Raw genomic sequence first — 27,363 nt, forward strand, 5'->3', positions numbered from 1 at the left:
ATATTTTGGGTTTGGGCTGAACTATGGACCGAGTTATCGATAGAAAGAGGACCGAGCTAGACGATAGCTCTACAAGGCGTCATCTCGAAGTCAAGACTGATAGTAGTGCTTAAAGTATCACAGAGTCGAAGTAACTTGGCTGACCGCAATGTTAGCCGAGGTAAAGATGTCAGCCGAAATAAGTGGGTCTGGTGGTTAGCTGAGGTATTGGTGAGAAAGGATGTCGGGCTTGGTACAGCTCGGCCGCCGGTCAGGGTATAACTCGGCCGGGCGCCATCTACATCATTACTTAAGCGTGTGACCGAGGTAACTTAGCTCAGTGTGGTTGCAGCAGCTTATTAAAAGGAGGTAGCATCAATGGCGAGGGCCGAGCTGTGTATAGCTCGGCAGGGTGGCATCCGTTAGATCGGCTTTCGATCACACGGTCTGAAGGGCAGGGGACCGAGATAAATCAGTTCGAGCAAGAATGTATAACCGAGGTAAAAGGTTCAGCCATCTCACTTGGCTTGCAGTGATGAGACTCCTAGTAGGACTCTGCTAAGGAGAGTTAGAGTCCTACTGGGATTGTGTAAACCATCTCACTTGGTTGGTAGTGAGTAGGAGTATGACTCCTAGGAGGACTCTGCTAAGGAGAGTATAGTCCTACTAGGATTATGCAAAACCATCTCACTTGGTTGGTAGTGAGTAGGGTGTGTGATTCCTAGGAGGACTCTCATAGGGAGAGTTGGAATCCTACTAGGATTATGCCAAAGTAAAGTCTATAAAAGCTCATGACCAGACCTATGGACAGGTATCCCAATTCTTACTCTAGAATACACAGAGCTTATTGTCTATTCTCTAGTTGCTGACTTAGGCATCGGAGGGGTTTCCGGCACACACCCGCCGATTAGCTCACGTTTGTGTTTTCAGGTGGCAAAGCAACATTGTTTGGAGGAGCGCAAACTTGATCAACAGGATCATACGAGAAGAATTATTTCTTTCCCGTACAATTGGCGCCGTCTGTGGGAATTTCACGAAGAGCAAAACCTCTTGATCAAGTTTTCCTCTCTAGTTGAAAGCAATATCGCACAATGAAAACTTGCTACAATCTGCTATTGATGGGCAAACACTAGAAGGGGGTGGGAGGCGCGAAGGTTTACCTTCTATCCCATCCATGGCGGAATTAGATCCCCAGCGAAGGAATCTGCGGAGAGAAGCAAGAGAAAGATAGGACTCAAGTCCACACCGCTCTCAAAGCCCTGATAGACAAAGGCGGAAGATGGATCCACAGGTTCTCGAAGATCACGTAAGGAAGCAAGACAAAGTAATAAGAAGAATGATGATTGACATAGAGTCTATGAAGAGCCAGATAAAAGGCAAAGGGAAGAAAAAAGGAGTCGGAAGACAGAGAAGCAGGATTCGAAGCAGAGAAAGTCGAAGAAGACGAAAACAGAGAAGGAATATTTGAAGAAAAAGAAGAGCAGTGAAGAAGAAAGACGAGTTAAAAGACGGACTTCTCAGGATGATGATGATGGTTCTGAGTCGGAGGAAGAACAATTGCATGACCAAAGAGAGGGATGCAGCAGCAACAAGGAAGCTAGCTGAGCTAAAATTAACACAGAGGGAGGAAAAGGAAGCTGTTCAGAGGTCTAATGCTTTGGAGGAAGATGGCATTGGAGCTATAAAGAAAGTTTCAAGGCAAGAGTATTTGAAGAAACTGAAGGAGCTCAGAGATTATATAGAAGACGAGCAGTATCTATTTGATTGTGTAAAATTGATTGAAGTAGAATATCGTGAACTGAGTTGAGGGATTCAATGACAATGATGTTGCCCCTTACTATGGAAGCCTTGATGGAGAGAATGCACCAACACATCAGGGTAGAGGAAGATGGGGCACGCACCAAGGAACAGTTTGGCACAACAACGATGTCCGAGCAAACATCTTCGGCAAAAGATAACACGGTTGACAAGTAGGACCGACCGCGCAAAAATCTTTGCCTAACTAGGGGCAAAGTGGGTTGGCAGGTTTGACCAACTCTTTCTGAAAAGTCTTTGCCCGACTTGGGGGGCAATCAAGAAGTTTGGCAGGAATAACCAAACGCTTAGCTCTATGTTGGCCGGAATAACCAACATTTAGCTCTCCTAAGCCCAGGATAAGGATTCAGGCCGCAGGACGTTTGGTCAAAATAACCAAACACTTTATTCTAGGTTGGCTGGAAAAACCAATCTAGAGGTTGGCTGGAATAAACCAACACCTCTCCTAAGCCCAAGATAAGGATCCAGGCTGCAGGACGTTTGGTCGGAATAACCAAACACTTTACTCTAGGTTGGCTGGAAAAACCAACTTAGAGGTTGGCTGAAAAAACCAACACCCCTCCTAAGCCCAGGATAAGGATCCAGGCTGCAGGACATTTGGTCGGAATAACCAAACACTTTACTCTAGGTTGGCTGGAATAACCAACTTAGAGGTTGGCTGGAAAAACTAACACCCCTCCTAAGCCTAGGATAATGATCCAGGCTGCAGGACGTTTGGTCGGAATAACCAAACACTTTACTCTAGGTTGGCTGGAAAAACCAACTTAGAGGTTGGCTGGATTAAACCAACTCTTTGTACTCTTTAGCCGAAGTAAGGACATCGGGCTAAAGAGTGGTTGGCTGGATTAAACCAACTCTTGGTACTCTTTAGCCGAAGTAAGGACATCGAGCTAAAGAGTGGTTGGCTGGATTAAACCAACACTTGGTACTCTTTAGCCGAAGTAAGGATATCGGCTAAAGAGTGGTTGGCCGGATTAAACCAACTCTTGGTACTCTTTAACCGAAGTAAGTATATCGGCTAAAGAGTGGTTGGCTGGATTAAACCAACTCTTGGTACTCTTTAGCCGAAGTAAGGACATCGGGCTAAAGAGTGGTTGGCTGGATTAAACCAACTCTTGGTACTCTTTAGCCGAAGTAAGGACATCGGGCTAAAGAGTGGTTGGCTGGATTAAACCAACACTTGGTACTCTTTAGCCGAAGTAAGGATATCGGCTAAAGAGTGGTTGGCTGGATTAAACCAACTCTTGGTACTCTTTAGCCGAAGTAAGGACATCGGGCTAAAGAGTGGTTGGCTGGATTAAACCAACTCTTGGTACTCTTCAGCCGAAGTAAGGACATCGGCTAAAGAGTGGTTGGCTGGATTAAACCAACTCTCGGTACTCTTTAGCCGAAGTAAGTATATCGGCTAAAGAGTGGTTGACTGGATTAAACCAACACTTAGTACTCTTTAGCCAAAGTAAGGATATCGGCTAAAGAGTGATTGACTGGAAAAACCAACACTTACTTCTCCTAAGCTGAGATAAGGATCTAGGCTGCAGGAAGTTGGCAGGTATGTCCAACAAAATTTCTGAAACTCTTTGGCCGGGATGATGGTTACCTCGGCCAAAACAGGTTGGCAAGGTTCATATAAACCGAGTTAGTCTGTTCGGCAAGACACAGAAAGAACGACTCGACGTATACAAACTCGAAGGATACATACGTTAAAGACAAAAAATCAGGGCTATTCAAATTTTTGGCATGACGATGGTAACAAGGAGAACAAGGATGTTGGGGGCACGCCATAACATCATACCAGATTAGTGGAAGGACATGCTAAGCAACTGACAAGGCTTATTGGGACCGAACAAGCCGTGAAACCGAACAACTTCTTAGCTCGACTGGAGGAAAAATAATCCCAATCATGCTACGCAGATGGAATTAAGGGGCAATTGAGAGGGTAATTTGTAAACAAATTGGGCCGAGCTAGGAAGAATCTTCTTTGGGAGTTGGACCGCGTAATGGGCCGAGATAAGGGCTGGTGTAGCTCGGTCTTAGGCCAAGAAGACATCTCATATTTTGGGTTTGGGCTGAACTATGGACCGAGTTATCTATAGAAAGAGGACTGAGCTAGACGATAGCTCTACAAGGCGTCATCTCGAAGTCAAGACTGATAGTAGTGCTTAAAGTATCACAGAGTCGAAGTAACTTGGCTGACCGCAATGTTAGCCGAGGTAAAGATGTCAGCCGAAATAAGTGGGTCTGGTGGTTAGCTGAGGTATTGGTGAGAAAGGATGTCGGGCTTGGTACAGCTCGGCCGCCGGTCAGGGTATAACTCGGCCGGGCGCCATCTACATCATTACTTAAGCGTGTGACCGAGGTAACTTAGCTCAGTGTGGTTGCAGCAGCTTATTAAAAGGAGGTAGCATCAATGGCGAGGGCCGAGCTGTGTATAGCTCGGCAGGGTGGCATCCGTTAGATCGGCTTTCGATCACACGGTCTGAAGGGCAGGGGACCAAGATAAATCAGTTCGAGCAGGAATGTATAACCGAGGTAAAAGGTTCAGCCATCTCACTTGGCTTGCAGTGATGAGACTCCTAGTAGGACTCTGCTAAGGAGAGTTAGAGTCCTACTGGGATTGTGTAAACCATCTCACTTGGTTGGTAGTGAGTAGGAGTATGACTCCTAGGAGGACTCTGTTAAGGAGAGTATAGTCCTACTAAGATTGTGCAAAACCATCTCACTTGGTTGGTAGTGAGTAGGGTGTGTGATTCCTAGGAGGACTCTCATAGGAAGAGTTGGAATCCTACTAGGATTGTGCCAAAGTAAAGTCTATAAAAGCTCATGACCAGACCTATAGACAGGTATCCCAATTCTTACTCTAGAATACACAGAGCTTATTGTCTATTCTCTAGTTGCTGACTTAGGCATCGGAGGGGTTTCCGGCACACACCCGCCGGTTAGCTCACGTTTGTGTTTTCAGGTGGCAAAGCAACATTGTTTGGAGGAGCGCAAACTTGATCAACAGGATCATACGAGAAGAATTATTTCTTTCCCGTACAGTAAGCATTAAGGCCTCTTTTGGGTAGTTAATATTTTAGCTACAAAAAATTAATTTTTTTTTAAAAAGGGTAAAAAGTTAAAAAAAAATTCAATTCATATAAAAAAGTAAAAAAAATTTCTCATTTTTACTTTCATACATCTTTTCGTCCAAATTCAAATTTTTATTTTTAAATATATTAATTTTTTACCTAATATTTTAATAAAAAATTATAAAAAATTACTTAAAAAAAAAGTTACTTCCCAAACTATGCATAACGAATAAATAAAAATTCATCGTACAAAATATTTGCCTCACTGTTGTAATTTCGAACACGCGGATTTTATCGCAGTACTTTTCATGCATGAATGTGTGATGCACCGCATGTATATAGTGGTAGATTCGTAATAAAGGTGTAAAATAGGGCTGAAATTTAGTGCCCTTCATGATTCGTACATGTAATCAATCAATCATGCATGGGAAGTGAGCTGCAAAATCTCATCAGAATGGTTAAGCTGCACACGTGTACGGTGATAAGGCCCTGACTCCCGTATAGAGTGCGAAGACTTCTCGACTTTGGCGTGAATTCAGGCGCAACTCAAATAGTTACTGCTAAAGTGCGCCGGGTTGGCAAATGCGCCACCCTCTCCATTTCCAAAAATGGCCTCACAATACAAACATAGATACATACATACAGATATGTCTGCGCTGTGGTCATCCTTTCTGGTGCTCACCAAAGTTGATTTGGCGCTATAAATGCTTCTATTCTATACAGAGAGAGAGAGAGAGAGAGAGAGAGAGAATCTGACAGTGATGGAGGGTTTGAGGAAAGGTGGTTCTGTATGGTGGACGACGGTTTTGATGGTGGTGGTGGGGATGCTAACCTGCGCAGTGAGTCAGCCACCGCGGCGTCTCACGGTGGGAGGACGAGTGGGTTGGACAAAGGACTTCAACTACACAGAATGGTCGATTCATAAGCAATTTTACGTCGGCGATTGGCTTTGTAAATCTCTCTCTCTCTCCATCTCTCTCTCTATATATATATATGTTTGATTGTTGTGTTGATGAAAATGAATGTGTTTGTGAATGCATTAGAAGTTGGTAATTTATATGCTTGAATTGAGTTGATTGTTCTAATTTTACTTTGGCCTGAGTTTCATCATTTCTCGTTTTCGTATGTTTCTATCTGCGAGTTTCGTATCATGGAATTTATGATTTGGAAAATGGATTTGAAGTTCATTGTGTAGTTCCCTCTATTAAAATTAGCGTAAAAACCTGAACGCAAGCTCTAGATTTCATTTCATCTCCTCTTTTCAGAAAATTTTCCAGACAAGGAAACTTCTGGCTTTTCCTTTTTCCAAAACTTTCTGAGATAACAAACGCTACCCTTCTCTCCGATTAATTGGTGGGTTTTGTTGCTGTTTCCTTGATTGGAATTTATTCCTCTAATTTTTCTTTAATTTCGTAAGGTAAATATTCAAATGCTGCCTTAAGGGCCAGGTTTTTCTCCAGTTCAATATGTGAATCACTACGGGTTTTGTTTCGATAATTCGAATTTTTCAATGTGCTTGTAAAATATCACATTGATTGGATATCAATAGTTATTTGATTCAAATTTCAGTCAATGATAAATATAATTTTTAAAATAAATTATTGATAAAAATCTGATCTGATCGAATAGTTATTAATATCCGATCAATGTGATTTTTTTATAAGAATGAAGTGATCTACAAACTTTATACATTAAAATATTTAAATTATCAAAATAAAATTTATAATAAACTCCACAAATCCAACAATACCGTCCAGTCCACTGACCACTACCGTTATACGTTTAGGCATTAGTTATACCATGAAAACCAGTTCAAAGCATTCAGTTATACCATGAAAACCAGTTCAAAGTGTATTTATTTATTTTTTAAAGAGAAGCAAGTGTTTTGTGTTTTGTATTTTGTGCAGTCACTTCTTTTTTCTTTTAATTTATAATATGCAAATTTAGTCTAATTAACTAATGGGCAATATTCACAATCAATAATGATTCATACCATTAAAAAAAGATCACTAATAGCACTAATGCATTGAGAATGTTAAAAAAAAAACAAACAAACAAAACAAGACATATCTATTGCCACATTATTAGTGGTGCTATTAGAGTACCACTTTTAGTACTCTCAATTATTTTTCTATTCACAATCAATCCTAATTATTAATTAAGCGTTGCTAAACCCTTGTATATCACATTCCACCTGTCAAAATTAGTCTCACCTCTTCAAGAGTGGGTCCTGCTTAATAGTAGTTTGGAGAAACTACATATGAGTGTAGTTTTCTAAAAAAAAATTCAAATTAATGAAAAACTTTATAAATTTTAATAATTGAATCTATAATATTTTTTTTATTAATTTGTAAATATTTTTTCAAATTCCTACTAATGTGTAATTTTTCCTAGTAGTTTTCATATGTGGCCCACATACTATTCTTTAAGGCCCACTGTCAGTATTAAGGAGAATACATGTGCTAATAATATATATACACAATAATGCTAGAATGAATTAATAGTGTAAGGGGTTATCCAAATTCTAACTAGTGAATTGATGTTGGCATTTTTACCCTCTAATCTTGATTATAATGGAATTTAGCAATGGCAGATGATCACAATCCGTAGAGGACATGTTTTTTACATTGTTTCTTCTTTTCTCATTTTGAATTTGGTGAAATGGTAACATTAAAACTCAAAGGTAGTGTTTGGTTTGATTTTTAAATCATAATTTGGATCGAAAAATTTCAAAATTCTTTTCAAAATTCATAACCAATTTTTTTTTTTTTTAGAATTCAATTCAAAAATTCTTTTCAAAACTCTATTTAAAAAAAAAAAAATCAAAAGATTTTTTTTTATTTTGTTCTTTAAATATATATTTTTTATTTTTGAAGAAACATATTTTGTTATTTTTTTGAGTATTAACCAAATAATTTGTTATGATTTATATATATATATATGGGTGATCCAATTTTTTTTTTAAATAATAAAAAAATTAAATATCTAAAATAAAAAAAATATTTAGAGCATTTAAAAAATTAAAATATTTAAATAAATAAATATTTAAAATAAAAATGATATATTTTAAATAAAAAATAATTTTTTAAATTTTTTAAATATTTAAAAAAAATATAGCGCATAAATGTAGTAAATACAACGTACATTAAAAAAATAAATATTTTAAATAAAAAATATTTTCCCTGAAAACATAAAAATAAGAAAACTTTTAAATATTAAAAAAATAAACCCAAAACAATTTCAAAACTCATAATCAAACAAATTTTTTCTTGTCAAATCTCATTTTAGAAACTTATCTTTCAAAATATAACTCAAAATTTGAAATCTTATGCCAAAAATTAAACCAAACAGAGCCCCAATAATCAAGCACTACTACCCTCAATAATCAAGCACATCTTCATGCTGTACAAGATGGCAGCTAACTAGAACTCAACAATACTACTTATCTAGAAAAGTAACCAAAAAAAATTACATCTATGAATCACATTTATTAGGAGTATGATCCACACTATCAATTTTAAATCGACACCATACACATAAGCTTCGGGATAAAATTCGGGTAGAATTTCTGGGCACACATCATTTTCCAGCCGGAAATAGCAACATTATGCTGCTATTTGGCTTCCCAGCTAACCATTATTTGGGATGCAACAAATTCAAATTAGTGAGTGACTTTAAAATAATTCGATTTCCTTTGACAATTGAATGCTGAATTAATTTGTGTGGAGAAATCTGAGTTACAGTGTCAATTCTGCTCTGCTAGTCTCAGTTTTCTTCCTAATGATAAAACTGTATTGTTCTAACTTCAATATTTTTTGTATTTCATTGTAAGATTTTGTGTTTGACAAGCGCTACTACAATGTGCTGGAGGTAAACAAGACGAACTATGAGAAATGCAATGACCAGAACTTCATCACCAACATTACAAGGGGCGGGAGGGATGTGTTTGAGCTCAAACAAGCGAGGCCTTATTACTTCCTCAGTAGCGGAGGCTACTGCTTTCACGGTATGAAACTGGCCATCAACGTGGAAGGGTATGTACTTCCTCCGGCAGCTGCTCCAACCATAAATGGTGGTTATATGAACAATGACAGCCAAATAATCCTAACCATTGTGCTTGGGATTACTTTGGTATGTGCCTTACTTATGAAATTGTATTAGCTGCTGATTATAATATCATTCGAACAACCATAGAAATCATACTTTTGGTATGTTTGTGTGTTTGTTTCTCTTCTGACTTTTGGTATGTTTGTATGTTTGTTTCTCTTCTGTTAGTGAATCACAGGTAGTAAGAATGGGTTATTATGTGAAAAATTTATTGGGTGAATTGAAAGTTGTTGCTTAAATATAGTGAGAGCATGAAAGTGTGACTCTTTCCTTTCTTGGTTGCTTGCAAATTTATATCTGATATGCAAGTTTGCTGTTCGAGGAAACAATTGTCTTGCTACAGTTGTAATGTTTTAAAATTTCTAGACTGACTTGGCTTGTTTTAAAGTTCATTGTACGTAGGATGAACTGCATTGGTTTGCTGATAATATTGACCCCAAAAAAGAAAGGGTAAGAAACCTAAGGGTGTCTCTAACAATTTTTTCCTCTCTTTTGGGGATGAATTGAAGGGCTAAAATTCCTTTATCCTAAAATGTGAATTATTTCTACTATTAACGTCTCCCATCTACAGTACAAATTTCTTCGTTTTCCAAAGTAACTCTCATGATTGAAGTGAATGGGACTCAAATTTAAAATTTAATGGTTGAAATTACTGTAGCGTGATCAAATGGCTCTCAAGAGCCTTCCTGCGTTGATGATATTGTTTGACAAAGTTGTTGTCTGGATGATTCTCAAGCGGCAGTGCAGACTAATGTAAAGAATGTGGTTAATTAAGTGTTTTTGTCCAGAATTTGCAACTAAATTGGTGAATGAAACACATAACCGGTCCAGATGAGGATCAGTTTCCGACATAATTTAATCCAATTTTGACAAATTAGATAAGAGATAATTTAAATCTGAATTCATTTTATCCAATTACCCAATTCAAAAATTGCAAGTGACATAGCAATGGTACTTAGGGCATCCCCATTGGTTTTATCTTCTTTTCTTTTTTCATCAAATTTGAATGAGTTTGACCTTTCATCAAAATATCAGACGATTGGGTGGATGTTGGTCGGTCAACCGGGTGGATGTTGGTCGATCAACCGGCCTAGAGTTAGTCATCCGGGGACATCCAGTGGTGGAAATCCAACGACTATTAACAGTGATTTAATGAAGCTCTAGACGTTCTCAATTTGGTGGATTTTTTTTTAATGTTCTCGATATGATACCAATTTGATAAAATTATTGGAGTAAAAAAAATATTATTTTTTCATCAAATTTAAATTTGATGAAAGAATATGAACTATTAAAGAGTGTCTTAGAAGGTTCAATTTTTCAAATCACATAATAACCAAAACAATCATAAAATATTTTTATATGGCATGCGTGACTATTGCATTCAAATTCAATCTAGTCCTAAGTAGGAATTGAAAACAACTAATATGCAATATATGTCAATATATTCTAGTATCCTACCAACCAAGCTTCTCGGATGCCCACCCACCTTCAAAACCGCTTCGTCTCCGAAACTTTATTGTAAATAGTGGCCGCCTGAGCTACTACGCTGGAAATATCAGCCGCTGTGCCAGGAACCAACACGGTGGTGCTCTGCTTCAAAATCTTACCAAACGCTTCAATGTACTGCTCTGCAATGCTCAAACTCGTCGCCTCAACCCCTCCGCTTTCTTCAATAGCTTTCGACACTTCTTGAATCCCTTTCGCAGTAGCTTTCGCGTTCATAAAAATGGCTTCCGCTTCTCCTTTCCCAACATTCTCCTGCGCAATCTTGGAGGCTTCGGATCTCAAAATCACCGCGTTCTTCTTCCCATCCGCAATGTTAATGTCGTCTTGTCTCTGCCCTTCCGAAGTCAGGATTTTAGCCCTCTTCTTCCTCTCCGCCTCGGCCTGCAACTCCATCGCCTCCTTCACCCCTTCCGGCGGATTCACGTCCTTGATTTCGTATCGGAGACACTCCAATCCCCAATCCGTACGCAGAGGCCGATCGTTGATCGAATCTAGAATGCACTTGTTGAGCGCGTCTCGCTCTTCGAACGTCTTGTCCATGGTGATTTTTCCAAGCTCGCTTCGCATGGTGGTCTGCGCGAGCTGTACCACGGCGTTAATCGGGTCCTCGACGCCGTACGAGGCTAAGATTGGATCGATGATCTTGATGTAGAGCACGCCGTCGATGGTGATCGGCACGTTGTCTTTGGTTATGGCGGTTTGATCGGAGATCGGGATCGCTTGTTCTTTGAGGGAGTGAACATAGGGGATTTTGTAAACGAAGGGAAACAAGAAGTGGAGACCCGGGTTTAGAATTTTGACGAATTTTCCGAATCGTTCGACTATATAGGCCTTCTTTTCCGGGACGAATTGGATGCCCAAGTTCATGGGAGATCTGATCTTGTATTTATAGGAATGGAAGTTGCGAACGGCCAAGGGGGTGAGGATCGATGATTGATAATAATCGGAGAGTAGTGAGGGCGGTGGTTTCTTGAGGATCAAGGATGATGATGATGATGAAGTTGAGAGGTGTCTGCAATGATTGCTGGCCGATTTGATGTGGTTCTTCAAGGATTGGATCATGTTGAGAGAGTTTCCTTTGAAGAAACTCATATTGTTTTGAGAGATCGGAACTGGGTCTTGTGGTTTCTCAGAATTGGGATGTGAAAGAAGTGGGTTTTAGGAGTCGTGGTTAAACCCTATCGCAAGTTTCTTGCTGGACAAGTTGTGTAGAACTTTTATGGGAAATAATTACGCTGGAGGCCACTAATTTAGTGAGTCTAAACCCACCGCTAATGAGATGAAAAAAAAAAAAAAAAACCACCGCTAATGAGATGAAAAAAAAAAAAAAAAAAAACAAGCATATCCTACAAGAAAATGGGACTTAAAAGACGGAACTATTTGCGACGGTATATTTGTCGTCTCAAAAAGTCACTTTTTGCGACAGTAGAAAATGTCGTCTCAAAAAAACAGAGTATTTGCGACGGCACCGTTTGTCGTCACGAAAAAGGGAATATTTGAGACGGCAAATTGTACCGTCGCAAATACTCTTTTTTTTCGCGACGGCATTTTTTACAGTCGTAAAAAGTGACTTTCGTGTTTTTTTTTTAATGAATATTTTTAAAATTTTAAATATTTTTTTTAGATGCACCTTACTTAGATTTATTTAAAAAATAAAACATTTATGACAAAATATTTTTAAAAATTAGTAAATATATAAAAATACAAAAAACAAATGTATTGAATTATTATATTTTTTTTGTATTTTTGGTATTTAGTGAATTTTTAAAAGATTTTTTTTACAATTTTTTTTTTTTTACTTTTTAGGTGTATTTATGTTAGGTGTGTCTAAAAATTAAAAAAATTACTTAAAATATTTAAAAAAATTCAGTAAAAACAATATAACACAGAAAACAAGAAAGTATAATTTTCTCAAAAGAGTTTTTGGAAAACTCTAACCTAGTATAGTGATTGTGGTTTTGAAACAATTTCATATATATACAGTTACAAACTGGTTTGAATAAATGCAACAGTATTTTTCTGTCGCAAAAAAAATTAAAAAAAACGATGTCGTCTTACTCTTTTGATATAACATTTTCTCTTTTCATTCATTTTTTCATCTTCATGTCTCTCTGTCTCTATCTCTCTCTCTTTTCTTTATCTCTTTCACTCATTACTCTTCTTTCTCTGTCTGTCTGTTTCTCTCTTTCATTTTCTCTCTGTGTCTCTCGCATATGTCTCTTCTCTCTATCTCTCTCATCGGTCTTCTCTCTTTGTCCCTCTCGCTCATCTCTCTTCTCTCTCATTTCTTTTCTCTCTCTTTCTCTCTTATCTTTCTATCTCTCTCGCCCATCTCTCTTCTCTCTCTGTCTCTTTATTTTTCTGTGCCTCTCTCTCACTCATCTCTTTTCGCTCTATTTCTCTCTCTTTTTGTCTATTTCTTGCTCATCTCTTGTTTCTCTCTCTTTTTTTATCTCTCTATCTCTCTCTCTTTTTCTCTCTATCTCTCTTTTCCCCTGTCTCTCTCTCACTCATCGCTCTTCTCTCTCTCTCTGTCTGCTTGTCTATTTGTCTATTTCTCCCTCACTATGTTCGCCTTGCTCACTCTCTCCCTTCCATCTTCTCTATTTATCGAGTTCTTTCTCGATTTATCGATCCACTATAAGAAAATACACTTTTAGCAACCATTTTGTCTCTCTCTCGCTCATCACTCTGTCTTTCTCTCTATCTCTCTTCTTTATCTGTCTCTCACAAAATTAAAATATTTTTAAAATATTTAAATATTTAAATATTTTAAAAATTGATTTGAATTAAGTTTTGAAAAGAGTTTTGAATTATGTGTTTGGTTATGAGTTTTGAAAAGTAATGATTATATTTTGAAGTGAGTTTTGAAAAATGGATGTAGAATTATGATTTGAAAGCTCAAAACAAACACCATACTTAAATCAATGGGTGAAACTATGACCACCACCACTACTGCCACTACTACTACCATTACCTCTCATCCACCATCGCCACTCCATCTCCTCTACCACTACCACAACTTCACCACTAATCTCCTTCGTCACTGCCACCACCACCACTACCACTATGACCATCACCTCTTATCCACCACTTTCACTGTCGCTCCCTTTCCTCTACCACAAAAAATTAGTTCCTGGTTTTTAGTAACAAAAAAATAAATAAATAATGAGCCGTGAAAAAATATTTTTTATTAAAATATTACCCCTACTTCTTCGAAATAAAAAAATAATAATTTTTTTTCATTAAAATAAAAATGAAACAAATAAATTTTCAACCTTAGTAATTAAAAAAATGGAAAATAAAAAAAAATCATTAACTACAAAAAAAATAAATTTATTTTAACCAAAAATATTTCGGTTGCGTTTGGTAGAGTTTTGTAAATGTGATTTGAGAGTATGAGTTGTATTTTGAGTTTGTCAGTTGTGGAATTATGATTTGAGTGTAGAAAATTTGTTTGGTTATGGTTTTTGAATAGAGTGTTGAATTGAGTTTTTGAATTAAGTGAGAAATTGAGTTTTGAAAGTTTGATTTGACATATGAAGTAAGAAAATTTATTCGGTTATGAGTTTTAGAAAGAATTTTCAAAACTTAATTTAAATTATTATAACTTATAACAAAACACTTTACTTTCACACTACTAAAAATTCTGATCAACACTCATAACCAAATTCTTGTTAAAATTCAATTAAAAAAAATTATTATTAACAGAAAATAACATTAATCAAATTTTTAATTGAAAATACTACAAAGGAAATAATTTTTTTTCAAAATAAATATTCAAAAAATTTAAATAATAAATATTTAAATAATTTAAATAATCTAAAAAATTTAATAAGTAAAAAATTAAAATAAATATTCAAAAAATCTAAATCGTAAAAATTTAAATAATTTAAATATTCAAAAATTTGAAATAATTTAAAATGTTAATATTTTAAATTTAAAAAAACTCTACACTCAAATTGTAAACACATAAAACAAAACTCAATTAAAAAATTATTTTTAAAACTCATAACCAAACACATAAGTCGAAACTTCATACTATTTTCACAACTCTACACTCAAATCGTAACCAAATACATAATAAAAAAATTAAAATATTTAAAAATATTTTTATAAAATAGAGTTTGAATTTATTTTTATAAAATATTTCAAAATTTAAAAAATTAAAATCATAATATTTTGAAATTAAAATATTTTAAAATATTCAAAAAATTCAAAAAATCATAACCAAACGGAGCCTTCATTTTCCTGCTCTTTAATTCCCCCATTTCTTTAATTCCCCCATTTCATTTTCCCGCTATTTTAACCTTGGGTTTGATTTGGGGTAAACTACCAGAAATGTTGTCTGTTCATTATATTCACAAGGATTTGGGGTTGGACTATGTTTTGATGGCAATTGGGACTGTTGGTGCCATTGTTCATGGCTCTTCGTTGCCTCTGTTTCTTCGATTCTTCGCCGATCTTGTGAATTCTTTTGGGTCTAATGCGAACAACATTGATAAGATGACACACGAAGTTATCAATATTGGTTTTTTGTTTTTTTGGTGGATTTGAAAGTGTTTTTGATTGTGAATTTTTGCAGTATGCGTTTTACTTCCTTCTTGTTGGGGCTGCAATATGGGCATCTTCATGGGCAGGTGAGTTATATATATATATATAGATTGATCATTTGGGTATTTAATTCTTGGTTTGTATTTCATAAATTTGCAATGAAATTGAAAGGAATTGAAAAATGGTTACAGAGATTTCGTGTTGGATGTGGACTGAAGAGAGACAATCGACAAAAATGAGGATTAAGTACTTAGAAGCAGCTCTGAATCAAGACATTCCATTTTTCGATACAGAGGTCCGAACTTCCGATGTCGTTTTCGCCATTAACACTGATGCAGTGATGGTTCAGGACGCCATTAGCGAGAAGGTGAATGAAAAGAAAAACCCCGTTTGGTTTCAATGTTTTGTTGTCAAAGTTTTGCAAATTTATTCTGAACAGGTTTGTGTTTTTTTTTGGGTATGATTTTGTGCAGTTGGGGAATTTTTTACATTATATGGCAACATTTGTGTCTGGATTTGTGGTGGGTTTCACTGCTGTTTGGCAATTAGCACTTGTCACTCTTGCTTTGGTTCCTCTCATTGCTGTAATTGGAGGTGTCCACACCACCACATTAGCTAAGCTCTCTTCCAAAACAAAGAAGCTCTTTCTGAAGCAGGAAACATTGCAGAACAGGTGAAAGAAGATTGAAAATTCCAACATTTGTTCATTTTCTACTTACTCTGAAAAAAGTACCACAAAATTAAATTTTCTCTGTTTTTTCAATTGGTTGTTGTTGATTTAAGCTAACAATGCAGACAATAGCTCGAATTTGCATTGTTGGATTGAGAATGGACATAGTTTCCTTGTATATTTTCTCTGTTTTTGTATCTGGGTATTGCTAATTCCAGAAGTTTTTAAGCTTGATGTGTAATTATGTAGTGGGATAATTTTGTTGATGTGTAATTATGAATGGAAGAACATTTTATTATGGGGAAATTGTTATTTTTATATAGGAATTTTTATGTTATTAGGAATGGCAACGGGGCGGGGCGGGGCCGGGGATCACCCTCCCCGTCCCCGATCCCCGATGGTCGAATTTCCCCCGGCCCCGGCCCCGATCCCCGACGGGGAATCTATCACTGCCCCCACCCCCGTCTCCAACGGGGATCGGGTTTCCCCGACCCCGAGCAATCCCAGGCTAAAAAAAAAAAAATAATTTCAAAAAATACAACAACAACATCATCCAAGACAGATCTGAAAAAGATCTGGAAATTTTTTTTTTTGTAAAAATTCGAGACAGATCAGATCTGAAACAAATATAAGAAATATATATATATATATACATATGAAACAGATCTGAAAAAAAAATAAATTCAGAAAATACAACAACATCATCATCCAAGACAGATGAGATTTGAAACAGATCTAAAAAAAAAAATGTGAAACAGATCTGAGATAGATCTGAAACAGATCTGAAAAAAAAAAAAAAAAAAGATCTGATCTGATCTGTGAGCGGCGGTGGTGGTCGGCGACGTCGAGAAGGGAGGGAGTGGATGAGAGACGTTGTGTGGTGGCTGTGGATCTGAGAGAGAGAGAGAGAGAAAAGTCAGTGAGCTAGAGGGAGATGAGAGACGAAGACGGCGTAGAGAAGAAAGAGATGAGATCTGAGGTGAAAGTGAGTGGTCAGTGGTTTGTTAAGTGCTTATTAAAAAAACAAAAAAAAGGTAAGGTCAGTGGTTTGTAAAGTGAGTGGTCAACGTAAAGTCAGTGATTTATATATATATATATATATATACATGTGTGTGTATATAAGGGTAAAATTGTAATTTAATATCGGAGATAAATCGGGCCGGGGGTCGGGGACGGGAACGGGGACGGGGCCAGGCCGGGTACGGGGCTGGGACACTGATCCCCGTCCCCGGCCCGAATCTGTTCGGGGATTGATTTTTAAATACCATCCCCGTCCCGTCGGGGGTATTTTTCGGGGAAAAACCACTCGATTCGGGGTCGGGGGATCGGGTCCCCATCGGGCCGGTTTCAAATTGCCATCCCTATATGTTATTATGGAAAAAATTTAATTTTTTTAATAATTTTATCGTAGGATTTTTTTTTTTTTTTTTTTTGTGACGGCACTACACCGTTGCAAAAAACAGAAAATTTTAATATTTTTATTGATTTTGTTACAGGTTTTACTTTTTGCGACGGCACTAAACTGTTGCAAAAAATAGAAATTTTATTATTTTTTTAATACTTTTTGTGACGGCACCACACCGTCGCAAAAATAGTGTTCTTGTCGTTGTAAAAAAAAAAGACTATTAGCGACGGCGTTTTTTGCCATCTCAAATGACATTTTTAGCGACGTTAAAATAGTGTCATCGTAAAAAGTCAAGAAATTTCAAACATTATTAGTGACTGCAAAGTGCCGTCGCAAAAAGAAAAAATGGCGTCGCAAAACATTAGTGACGGCATTGTGCCGTCGCAAAGACTCATTTGCAACGCCCCCAGTTGCGACCCCTCTCTTGCCGTCACAAAAAGTCATTTGCCGTCGTAAAAAGTCAAAATTTTAGTAGTGATAACACATATTGGAGTCTGGATCCTCGGCCGCAGTATCCTACCGCCCTCCAAAACGACGTCGTTTTGGAGTATTTTATTTTATTTTTTTTCCCTTATTTGCTTTCCCCTTTGCTTTTCCCTTTTCTTATTTTGAACCCTAGCCTCTGAGACAAAAAAGGCAACGAGAGAGAGGGAGAGAGTCGACGAACGGAGGCGAGGGAGGCAGAAGCAAGGCGAGGTGAGGGCAGTGGAGGCGACGAATGGAGAGGCTACGGAGGTAAGGCGAGGCGAAGAGAGGCGGCGGTGAGGCGACTGACGTGGCGGTGAGGCGACTTAGGCGGCGAGAGACGAAAGAGGGGCCTGAACAATTAACTAATTTTTTTGGTTTGGTTTGCAGATCCTCTTCTCCCTCTCTCTGGTTTGCTTTGCTTCTGTTCTGTTTTTTTTTTTTTTAAATTGAAATTTCCCCATTAGCGTTGTTGTGGGTACTTTGGGGTGACCAATATAGGGGATCTGTTGATGGTGTTGAGAGATGTATTTTTAAATTGAAGAGTATTCTTTAGTCATTTTTGTATAGTTGGTCCACGGAGGTGGTTTAATTCTTTCTTGGATCAATTTTTGGATTTTGTAAAGCCTTTTTGATATGGTTTGTGATGCATAATTACTATACACCTTCTTCTGCATATGAGTTGTACACCCCTTTGTTGCCTGTTTTTCAATAAATTTTACTTATTTTAAAATTAAAAAAAAATCAAAACTGCATTTTCCTTTTACAAATTTAACAATTTCATATGACAAAAATGTGAGGGAGAAGGAAAAGGAAAACAAGAAGATCAAGCCTTATTTGGTTGTAGTTTTAATCAATCGGTACCAATTCTTCAATCTTGGGGTTGTTTGTGTGGTTGAGAGGGAGAGAAAGTTGATTTGGGTTTGTGTAAAGAGCTACGGTGGGTTTGATAGTTTTTTTTTTAGACATCTTCTTCTCCCTCTCTGGTTTGGTTTGCAGATCCCCTTCTTCCCCTCTCTGGTCTGGTTTGGTTTGCAGATTCCCTTCTTCCCCTCTCTGGTCTGGTTTGGTTTGCAGATCCTCTTCTCCCTCTCTCTGGTTTACTTTGCTTCTGTTCTATTTTTTTTTTAAATTGAAATTTCCCCCAAAACGATGTTGTTTTGGGGGTGCCGTAGGAACAGCCGCAGGAAGGGGCGGCCAAGGATCCGGACTCCACATATTGTGGCAGTGGGTAAGACCTACTCCCACATCATTAGTGGTAGCTCTAATTAGAGCTTCCACCCATTTTCCTTATTGGAAAATATCAATTCAGTCCAAGTTTGAAAAAATTATTATATATTAATGATAAACTCAATACGTATTGAAATATTAAAATTATAAAAATTTTCATGATTGTGTAAATATTTTTTTTAAAAAATAAACGTGTAATTTTTCAAACTTTAATTCTCTATTGTCTAGAAAAATAATTGAAAATAAGGGATCGTTTGACAATAGGTTAATATAGTTGCACATGTGTATTTTGGAAAGATAGTTAAAAGTTAATTTTTTGACTTTTTAAATTTTTTTTACTGTTTTATGTGAAAGGTGATATAACTCAAAATAGGTTAAAAGTTGATTTTTGACTTTTTTGACATGTTACCAAAACAACATTAAAAGTCATATATACATATATATATATATATATATATCTTTATTTTTTCATAAAAAAATCTATAATCAATGAAAAAAAATTCACCTTTTATGTGAGTAATTTCATTGATTTTGAATGTGAGATAGTAAAGAAAGTAAAATTTTACTTTTGCTAGAAGAAAAGTAATTTTAGGGGTGCTTCTATTTACACACCATTAATTTATTCATCCCACACTATTTTTTTTAAAATTTTTTTTATTACTATTCTGTCCATAAAAAGAATTACCAAAATATCATTTTCTACTTTCTCTCTTTTCTCTCTCCTCCGAAGCCCTAACCAGCAGCCCCTCCTTCTACCGTCACCACTGCCAGTGACTTTTCCACCTTCTGCCGCTGTCAACCCCTCTCCCGCATCCTCTAGCAGCCGCCAGCACCTCTTTCACTTAGATTTCGGGATTTTTCCTTCCTGTAAATTGCACATCTTTCTTTCTCTCTCTCTCTTTCTCGCGCGCGCGCGCGCGCTTGCTTTTGTAAAATGGGGGTTTTGGTGGCAATAGAAGGGGGTGAAAGATCTATGGTGCCACTGTAAACCCTAGCCAGCGCCGGTGATGATGCTGTCACCCCACCGGTTTGGTGTCATCCTCTCTATCCCTTTGCGCCACCCTTGCAACACTTTTCTCGTTAACTTCCCTCTTCAATCCCCTCCCTCTGATACCCTTCGCTCACCATTCTTTCCCTCATTCTTCTTCTTCTTTCCTTCGCCTCTGAAATCCTAAATCTCTAGCCTCTAAAACCCTAGATCTGAAGTAGGGGAGGCTGAGGAGTAGATCACAATGGTGGCTTGAAGAAGAGAGGACAAAGGGAATGGGCTACATCGGCGCCGGCGACAGAGCTGGGTTATAGGTAGTGGCAGTGGTGGGGTGTGTGATTAAAGGTAAAAATGGAATATTGTGGTGGGTATTGAACAAATTTATTATTTATTAAATTATTAAAAGTGTGAATTAAGTACTGGTGTGTCTTAAGATAAATTATGGTGTGTAAATAGAGTTATCCTAATTTTAGAGATTCACAATTTCAAATATACATTATGTGGTAAAGGAGTTGGGTCTTTTTAGTATTAATTGTATAACAAATTAAAAGTTGACATTATTATATCACATCATTATGATTTAAATTATAAAAAGTTTGTGTATGTCTCAAACACTTTCTGCTATTAGCAGTAATTTTCTTTAAAAAAAAAAATTTAGGAATCTCAAACCACGAAATTGTTTTTGTTCGTCCTTAAACTATTAAAATTTATTGATTAGGCATGTAGAAAAAACAATCCATTCACTCTGTTTGTTTTTAATTTTCAAAATTTACTTTTTAAAAAATTTTGTTTTTCTGTTTTTCGTATTTTTTTTGTTTTCACTGAATTTTTTTAATATTTAAATTTTTTAACTTTTAGAAACACCTAACATAAATACACTTAAAAAGTATAATATTTGAAAAAAAAATATTTAAAAAATCCACTAAATATAAAAAATACATAAAAAAAATACTAAAATTTAGTACATTTTTCATATTTTTGTGTATTTATTAATTTTTTAAATATTTTTCACAAATAATTTACTATTTAGATACATCTAAGTAAGGTACATCTTAAAAAGTAAAAAAACAAAAATTGCTTAACATTTAAAAATATTCAATAAAAATAAAAAAATACAAAAAATAAAAAACTTATTTTTTAGAAAACTGAAATAAAAAACACTAAGCATGCTTGGTTAGAGTTTTCCAAAAACTCTTTTCAGAAAATTTTATTTTGTTATTTTCCGTATTTTTTTGTTTTTACTGAATTTTTTAATATTTTAAGCAATTTTTTTTTTTTTTTTACTTTTTAGACATACCTAACATAAATATATCTAAAAAGTAAAAAATTTGGGAAAGAAACCTTTTAAAAATTCACTAAATACCAAAAATACAAAAACAAATACGAAAATTTAGTACATTTTTTGTATTTTTATGTATTTATTAATTTTTAAAAATATTTTTTCACAAATTTTTTACTTTTTAGATACATCTAAATAAGGTACATCTAAAAAAGTAAAAAAAATGTTTAAAATTTTAAAAATATTCACTAAAAACAAAAACATATGAAAATCAAAAAACTCAATTTTCAAAAAATTTAATTTAAAAAATTCAAACCAAACGTACTAAATTATTTTTTTCTTCAAAAATAAATCATCCTTTGTTTATTAAACACATAAAGCAGAACAGAGGCCAACTCTTATTATTTTTTATTTTTAAATGGAAAAAGATTGAGACCTGGAATTTGAGGCGTCGAGAGTGGCTCGAATTGGTTTTTTTTTTTTTTCTTCTTCTTCTTTAAAACTGTGCTGATTTCGTTGCATTTATTATTATTTTTTATTTATTTGTTGGGTTATGTTAGTTTGGTTGTTTTTATTTATTTATTTACTTATTGGGCAGTTGTAATTTTATTTTTTTTTTATTTTTTTTTACGGATGGTTATGTGTAGGAATGCTTGTAGAGTTTAGAATTTAAGGTTTAGTTTTTTATTTCTTCCAAGTCTTTCTGATTTGAAATAAAAATACAGTAAAAACTCATACAAAATTATATGAAGTTAACAAATTTTAACCAGCAGTCTAACTGATCAGTCAATTTTATCACCCAATCAGTCTAACCTAACTCATTCATCTTATCAAACCACTTAGGCTAAATTGTTGTTGTTGTTATTATTATTATTATTTTTTTGTTGGGCTATGTTGGTTTGATTCTTTTTTTTTTTTTTTAGGGTTTAGGTTTAGAGTACACATAAAAACCCTTCCAAAAAAAAAAAAAACAAAACCAAACCAACATAGGAAAAAAAAAAAAAAAAACCTATTCGAGGCAAATTCGCGCCTCTCTTTTCGAAGCCTTTAGCATTACTCTTTTTAAATAACATACACTGTAGACTCTAAATATTAAGAAATAAGATTTATAGAAAAATATCATTTAAACCTTCGTTTGGTATTAGCTTTTTTAGGCTCATTTGGTTTGGCTTTTTAACTTTTTTGACTTTTGTGAAAGAAAAATGTAATGATTATGGTTTCGATGTGATATTTTGTCTTATTAACTTATGTAGTTAATTTTGTCTTTTTATGTTTTTTTAACCAAAAATCTAAAATCAAACGAAGCTAAATGTATCCCGGATGAGAGTTGTATGGTTGAAATTAAATTTGTGTAGCGTGAGATCTATATGTAGAATAAATCTAAATTATAAGATGTTAATTCTAGATAATTTCTAAGTAATTAAGTATAAATTTATACTTTTACTATTTAAATAAAGATAAATTATACTTTGTCTCCTTTATATTTGACCACGTTCTTTCTTTGACTCTTAAAATTTATTTTTTCTAACTTTAACCCTTAATGTTTCAAGTTTTTCTCAGTTTACTCCTAAAGCTAATTTCTGTTCAAAATTAGACAGCAAATGTCACGATAACTTCACATAACATAAAAAATATAATTTATATTGGAGTTTGAATTTGTGTTAGATGTGTGAGTTATATATAATAAAATATTTTTATGCAACGTGATTGTCAATGTGTCATTTTTGTTTAATTTTTAACCAAAGTTAGTTTTCCTATCCAACACACTGGTAAAGGCCTTCTTTCAACTACATATCGCTTGTTTAAATTGAATAAAGTGCAACATACAGATTCTATTTCTTCTAATCTTGTCTCTGTTCAGAAATTGGCTGAAGATAACAATTGTATTTGTTATCCCAGGTAGGCAACCCAAGAAGGGGTGAATTGGGTTATTAAAAATTTTACAATATTAAAAATAATAAACACAATATTCAGAATTTTAACAAATAAAATACAGAACAAAAATTATCAATATAAAAGTAAGAAAGATAGAGAGAGAAAATCAAACACCGAGATTTATAGTGGTTCGGCACGCCGGGCCTATGTCCACTCCCCAAGGAACCTCATTGAGAATTTCTTTACTATCAAAACGAATCAATACTCCACCAAAGCTTCACCAAGCTTGTGGATTTTACACAGGTTTTACTTTTATCTATTGAGTCTCACTCAACAATAAATGTCTTACCCTTAAAAAAATCTCTCACGAAATAATGAATAAAAATAAGAGATACTTTAACCCTATTTTTACAATACTTTGCTCACAAAGAATACATATGAAAGTGTAAGAGCAAAGACTACACTTAGATCTGAAAGAGAAAGAACATAATACAATATGCTCAAAATTTTGGAGCACACAGATTTTTTTTACTCTTCAAGTTCTTAATTTTTCTCTATACAAACACTTATATTTATAAACAAAAATATATCCGTTAGGAGAGATGCAGATGCTCCTTTCATGCTCAGACGCTCTTACGGACAGCTTGTAGCTCAGCATACTTTTTCTTTTTGTCAAACTCAAGCAAGTTAAATCAACTTTTTAAATATTCATTCAAAACTTTTTGAATATAATATTATATATATGTAAGGATTTTGTCAAACTTTTGCACTAACTTTTTCTATTTATTATAGTGATATATATATATATATATATATATATATATGTGTGTGTGAATGATGCAAAACCCACTGTCAAATGATTTGCTCATCTTTTTCTTTTTACAAGAATATATATATAAAGTATGATTTGCTTTCAAACATCACTTGAGTATGTTTCACTTTGCATGCAAAATATAAATCAAATATTTTTGTTATAAACCAACCACCCCATGTGAGTATTTTAAATTTGTCAAAAAAATGACAACTCACTAATATCACATTTGTCAAAATAATACAACTAATCAATATTAATTTTGTCAAAAAGTGAATAGTGACCTGCCTCCCTTTTCAAAAACGAAAGTAGTAATGCTTTCAAAATATTTCCATTTAAATAATATTTATAACAAATGTATCATACAATATATATTTTAAACAGATAATATTTTGTGTCAAATAATATAGAATATGTATATTAAAAAAATCTAAAATTTTTAAATAATATTGTAGACATCATCAAAATTAAGCAATATGATTAACAATCTCTCACTTTTTGATGATGGCAATACAAGTATGAATTTGATACAAAATTAAAATCAACAAAATATTTGATGACTCTGCAACATATAATTAAAGCACATGCATGCAAAACAGTTCAAAATCATATTTTTTCTCCCCCTTTGACATCATCAAAATAAAACATGAAGAGAGAAAACAAACACATTTGATAAAATAATTTGAGATGCCAAAAATATAATAATGGTCCTTATGTCTTTTCGGGATTATTGTGGGGATTTTGGAGCATCTTGGACGCACAAAATGTTGACAAATAGAAGATTTGAGCAGATATGCATCGAGTATTGGATCGGTGAAGTGCATAAAAAGTGACAAGGATGATAGGCAGAGATACGAAATTGTCAAGTGTTTGAAGAGAAAAATTTGTTTTACCTTCTTGTGTAATCATGTCATTCCTTATCTTAGCCATCAATGGTTCGGATATGCATGAGGTGCATGTAATGCAGGCAAATGAGAGGTTACCAATGGTGCAGTCACACGCTATTCCTGTAAATGAGAGTCCCAGTGTTGTTGGTAATCAGAATGATATCGATGCTATTAATAACACTATGGCTCTTAGTACACAGGCAATGATTGCAGTATCCAATATGGCTCGACGATTACAAACAAGAATACAAGAAAATCAACAATGGAAAGATGATGTGTGCTTGTTAAAACAACAACTGGCTAATATTCGTAAGGAGAAGAAAGAGCTAGAAAGGAAAAATGCTCAGTTGGATAATGCGGTGCAATATTATGCAACGGTTATAATGCCATGACACACATAAGTCGAAAATAGAGAGAGGCATATAAAGGGGGCTCATGAAAAGTTGTTGAGAGAAGTGAAACGAAAAAAATCTGTGAAGCCTTCTGAAAACTTACATGTAATCGAGTAATATTTTCTTCTTCTGAAATAAAATTGCAAGCATTTCTTTTCTTTTTTTTTAATTTTTGTCTTTGCAAAAAAAAAAATTGGTGCAGATAAGGAGTAAAAATATATATATACTCTCCCTAAAATTATGCGCAGAATATACAAGCACCTTTTTTTTTTTGTAATAGTTGTTTTAATCTCAAAATATGACATAATATGAGTCTCCCCCTAAATTAATGCACTAAAAATTACTTATATTGGAAGAAACAAATTACCGATCTATAATACTAAGGGCCATTAAGATCCGGCCATAAACAATTACACGAAGTGCACTAGCATAAAAAGAGAAAATACAAATAAAAATAATTTCTTCAGACAAGGTAGAAGCAATCATTATTAAATCCAAGAGAGTTTGGAGCACAAATAACAAGATAAAAAAATATAACACAGTGCAAAAATAATTTTAACATGTTGATCGGTGATGACGTTGATGATCGAAAAGAATGGAGAAGATCATATAGATCGGTGATGAATTTTTGTAGATTGGTGATGGATGTAGAGCAATGATAGATCTTGGTAGGTCGGTGAGGAATTTGGATGGATGATGGTAGTGATGAAGGTGATGGATGATGTTGTGGCTGGTGGAGCCGAAGTTGAATGATGAAGGAGAAGCGAAAGTGAAAAAAGAGATAGGAGAACAAAGACAGAAACAAAGAGCAAGAGTGAAAGAGAAAATAGAGAGTGATGGAGAGAGCGAATGAGAGATAGAGACAGAATGGGTGAGTGAGAGAGAATATATATATATAATAATTATTATAATTATTTTATTTATTTATTATTATTATTTATTCATCATACTAAGTTCAGTTCTAATATAACAAAATTGTTTTTCATTAAGAGGCTTGATAAATATATCAGCTAATTGACGATTTGTAGGTACAAATTCAAGCTCAATGTCACCTTTAAGTACATGATCTTTTTGAAAATGATGCCTTATTTCAATGTATTTAGTGCGTGAGTGTTGAATAAGATTTTTTGAAAAGTTAATGGCACTTGTGTTATCTCATTTTATAGGAATATGATCATAATGAAATCCAAAATCTTGAAGTTGTTGTTTCATCCAAAGCAATTGCGCACAACACTAAGCGGCAGCAATGTATTCTGCTTCAGCAATTGACAGAGCCACTGATTTTTGTATTTTGCAAAACCAAGAAGTGAGTGAGTGAGTGTCCAAGAAAATGAAAAGTACAACTTGTGTTTTTTCGATCAAGTCTACATCCTGCAAAGTCAACATCCAAGTAACTAAAAAGTTCAAAAGTGGTTCTCTCAGGATACCATAATCCCAAATTTGGAGTGCCAACAAGATATCTAAAAATACATTTGACTGTGATAATGTGTGACTCTTTAGGTGCGAATTGAAAATGTGCATATATACAAACACTAAATATTATATCGGGTCTACTTGCAGTAAGTGTAACAACCCAGATTTTTAATTATTCTACAGAATTTATACTAATATTATTTAATCATAGTTAAAAAAATATATAATTTATTATATATTATTATGTGTAATTTTATAAAATAATATAATTATTAAAAGTTTAGGGGTCAAAATATAAATAATAATAATATTGATAATAATAATAATAATGAGTGTGGTAATAAAATAAATAATTAATTTTCTGTTAGTATAAAATAGAGTGTAATTTAATTAAAAATTAATTAATTTATATAATTATATTAAAATATTATGTCAAAATATAATTATCTTAAATATTTATAAAAGGTAAGAACGAATCTATATAATTATTAATTGAATTTGATGGAGATTCGCACGCTACATATGCGCCTTATCCCTTCCCCCAGAATTAATTGAATTTGATGGAGATTCGCACGCTACATATGCGCCTTATCCCTTCCCCCAGAGAGGCGTTTCACCTGAAGGAGGAAGAGGAAGAGAAAGAAAAAGAAAGAAGAAAGAAGAAAAGAAGAAAAGAAAGAGAAAGGAGGGGAAGAGAGAGAAGAAAGGAAGGAAAAAATGGTGGAAGCGGTTTTTGATAGTAAAAAAAAGAGTAAGGCATTAAAGTTAAAGTGAGTTATATTATACCTTGAGTTACCAAAATATATTATACTTATGTTTTGACTTACCATATTTTTTTATTCAAGTTATGTTTTATAAATTATTATAAATTATATAAACATTTCAGTTACGTGGTTTTAGTTTTGAACCCTATTTGTTA

General features: G+C 34.5%; 1 protein-coding gene and 1 pseudogene across 2 annotated transcripts; one reads left to right on the forward strand and one right to left on the reverse strand.

The window, feature by feature from the left end:
* The first annotated feature begins 5,623 nt into the window (after positions 1 to 5,623).
* On the forward strand, positions 5,624 to 9,207 carry LOC114296541 (early nodulin-like protein 20). Its single transcript, XM_082921077.1, has 3 exons — positions 5,624 to 5,813; positions 8,695 to 8,993; positions 9,148 to 9,207. The coding sequence occupies exons 1-3, from the start codon at positions 5,624 to 5,626 to the stop codon at positions 9,205 to 9,207; spliced, it is 549 nt and encodes a 182-aa protein (XP_082777203.1).
* A 1,105-nt stretch (positions 9,208 to 10,312) lies between these two features.
* LOC114296524 (uncharacterized) lies at positions 10,313 to 11,639 on the reverse strand (annotated as a pseudogene). The gene has a single exon (XR_014329701.1). The product of XR_014329701.1 is annotated as an uncharacterized LOC114296524 (transcript).
* Positions 11,640 to 27,363: the final 15,724 nt, after the last annotated feature.

Source organism: Camellia sinensis, chromosome 1 (assembly GCF_055761805.1).
Source record: "Camellia sinensis isolate YWXY chromosome 1, ASM5576180v1, whole genome shotgun sequence".
In the NCBI taxonomy this organism is placed as follows: Eukaryota; Viridiplantae; Streptophyta; class Magnoliopsida; order Ericales; family Theaceae; genus Camellia; species Camellia sinensis.

What these genes read in the sequence shown, in the direction of transcription:
- LOC114296541 (XM_082921077.1), top strand. Translation starts at nt 5,624, where the DNA reads ATGGAGGGTTTGAGGAAAGGTGGTTCTGTATGGTGGACGACGGTTTTG. An exon ending in TTACGTCGGCGATTGGCTTT is followed by an intron (nt 5,814 to 8,694) that starts GTAAATCTCTCT and finishes TTTCATTGTAAG; the next exon opens with ATTTTGTGTTTGACAAGCGC. An exon ending in TTGTGCTTGGGATTACTTTG is followed by an intron (nt 8,994 to 9,147) that starts GTATGTGCCTTA and finishes AGTGAATCACAG; the next exon opens with GTAGTAAGAATGGGTTATTA.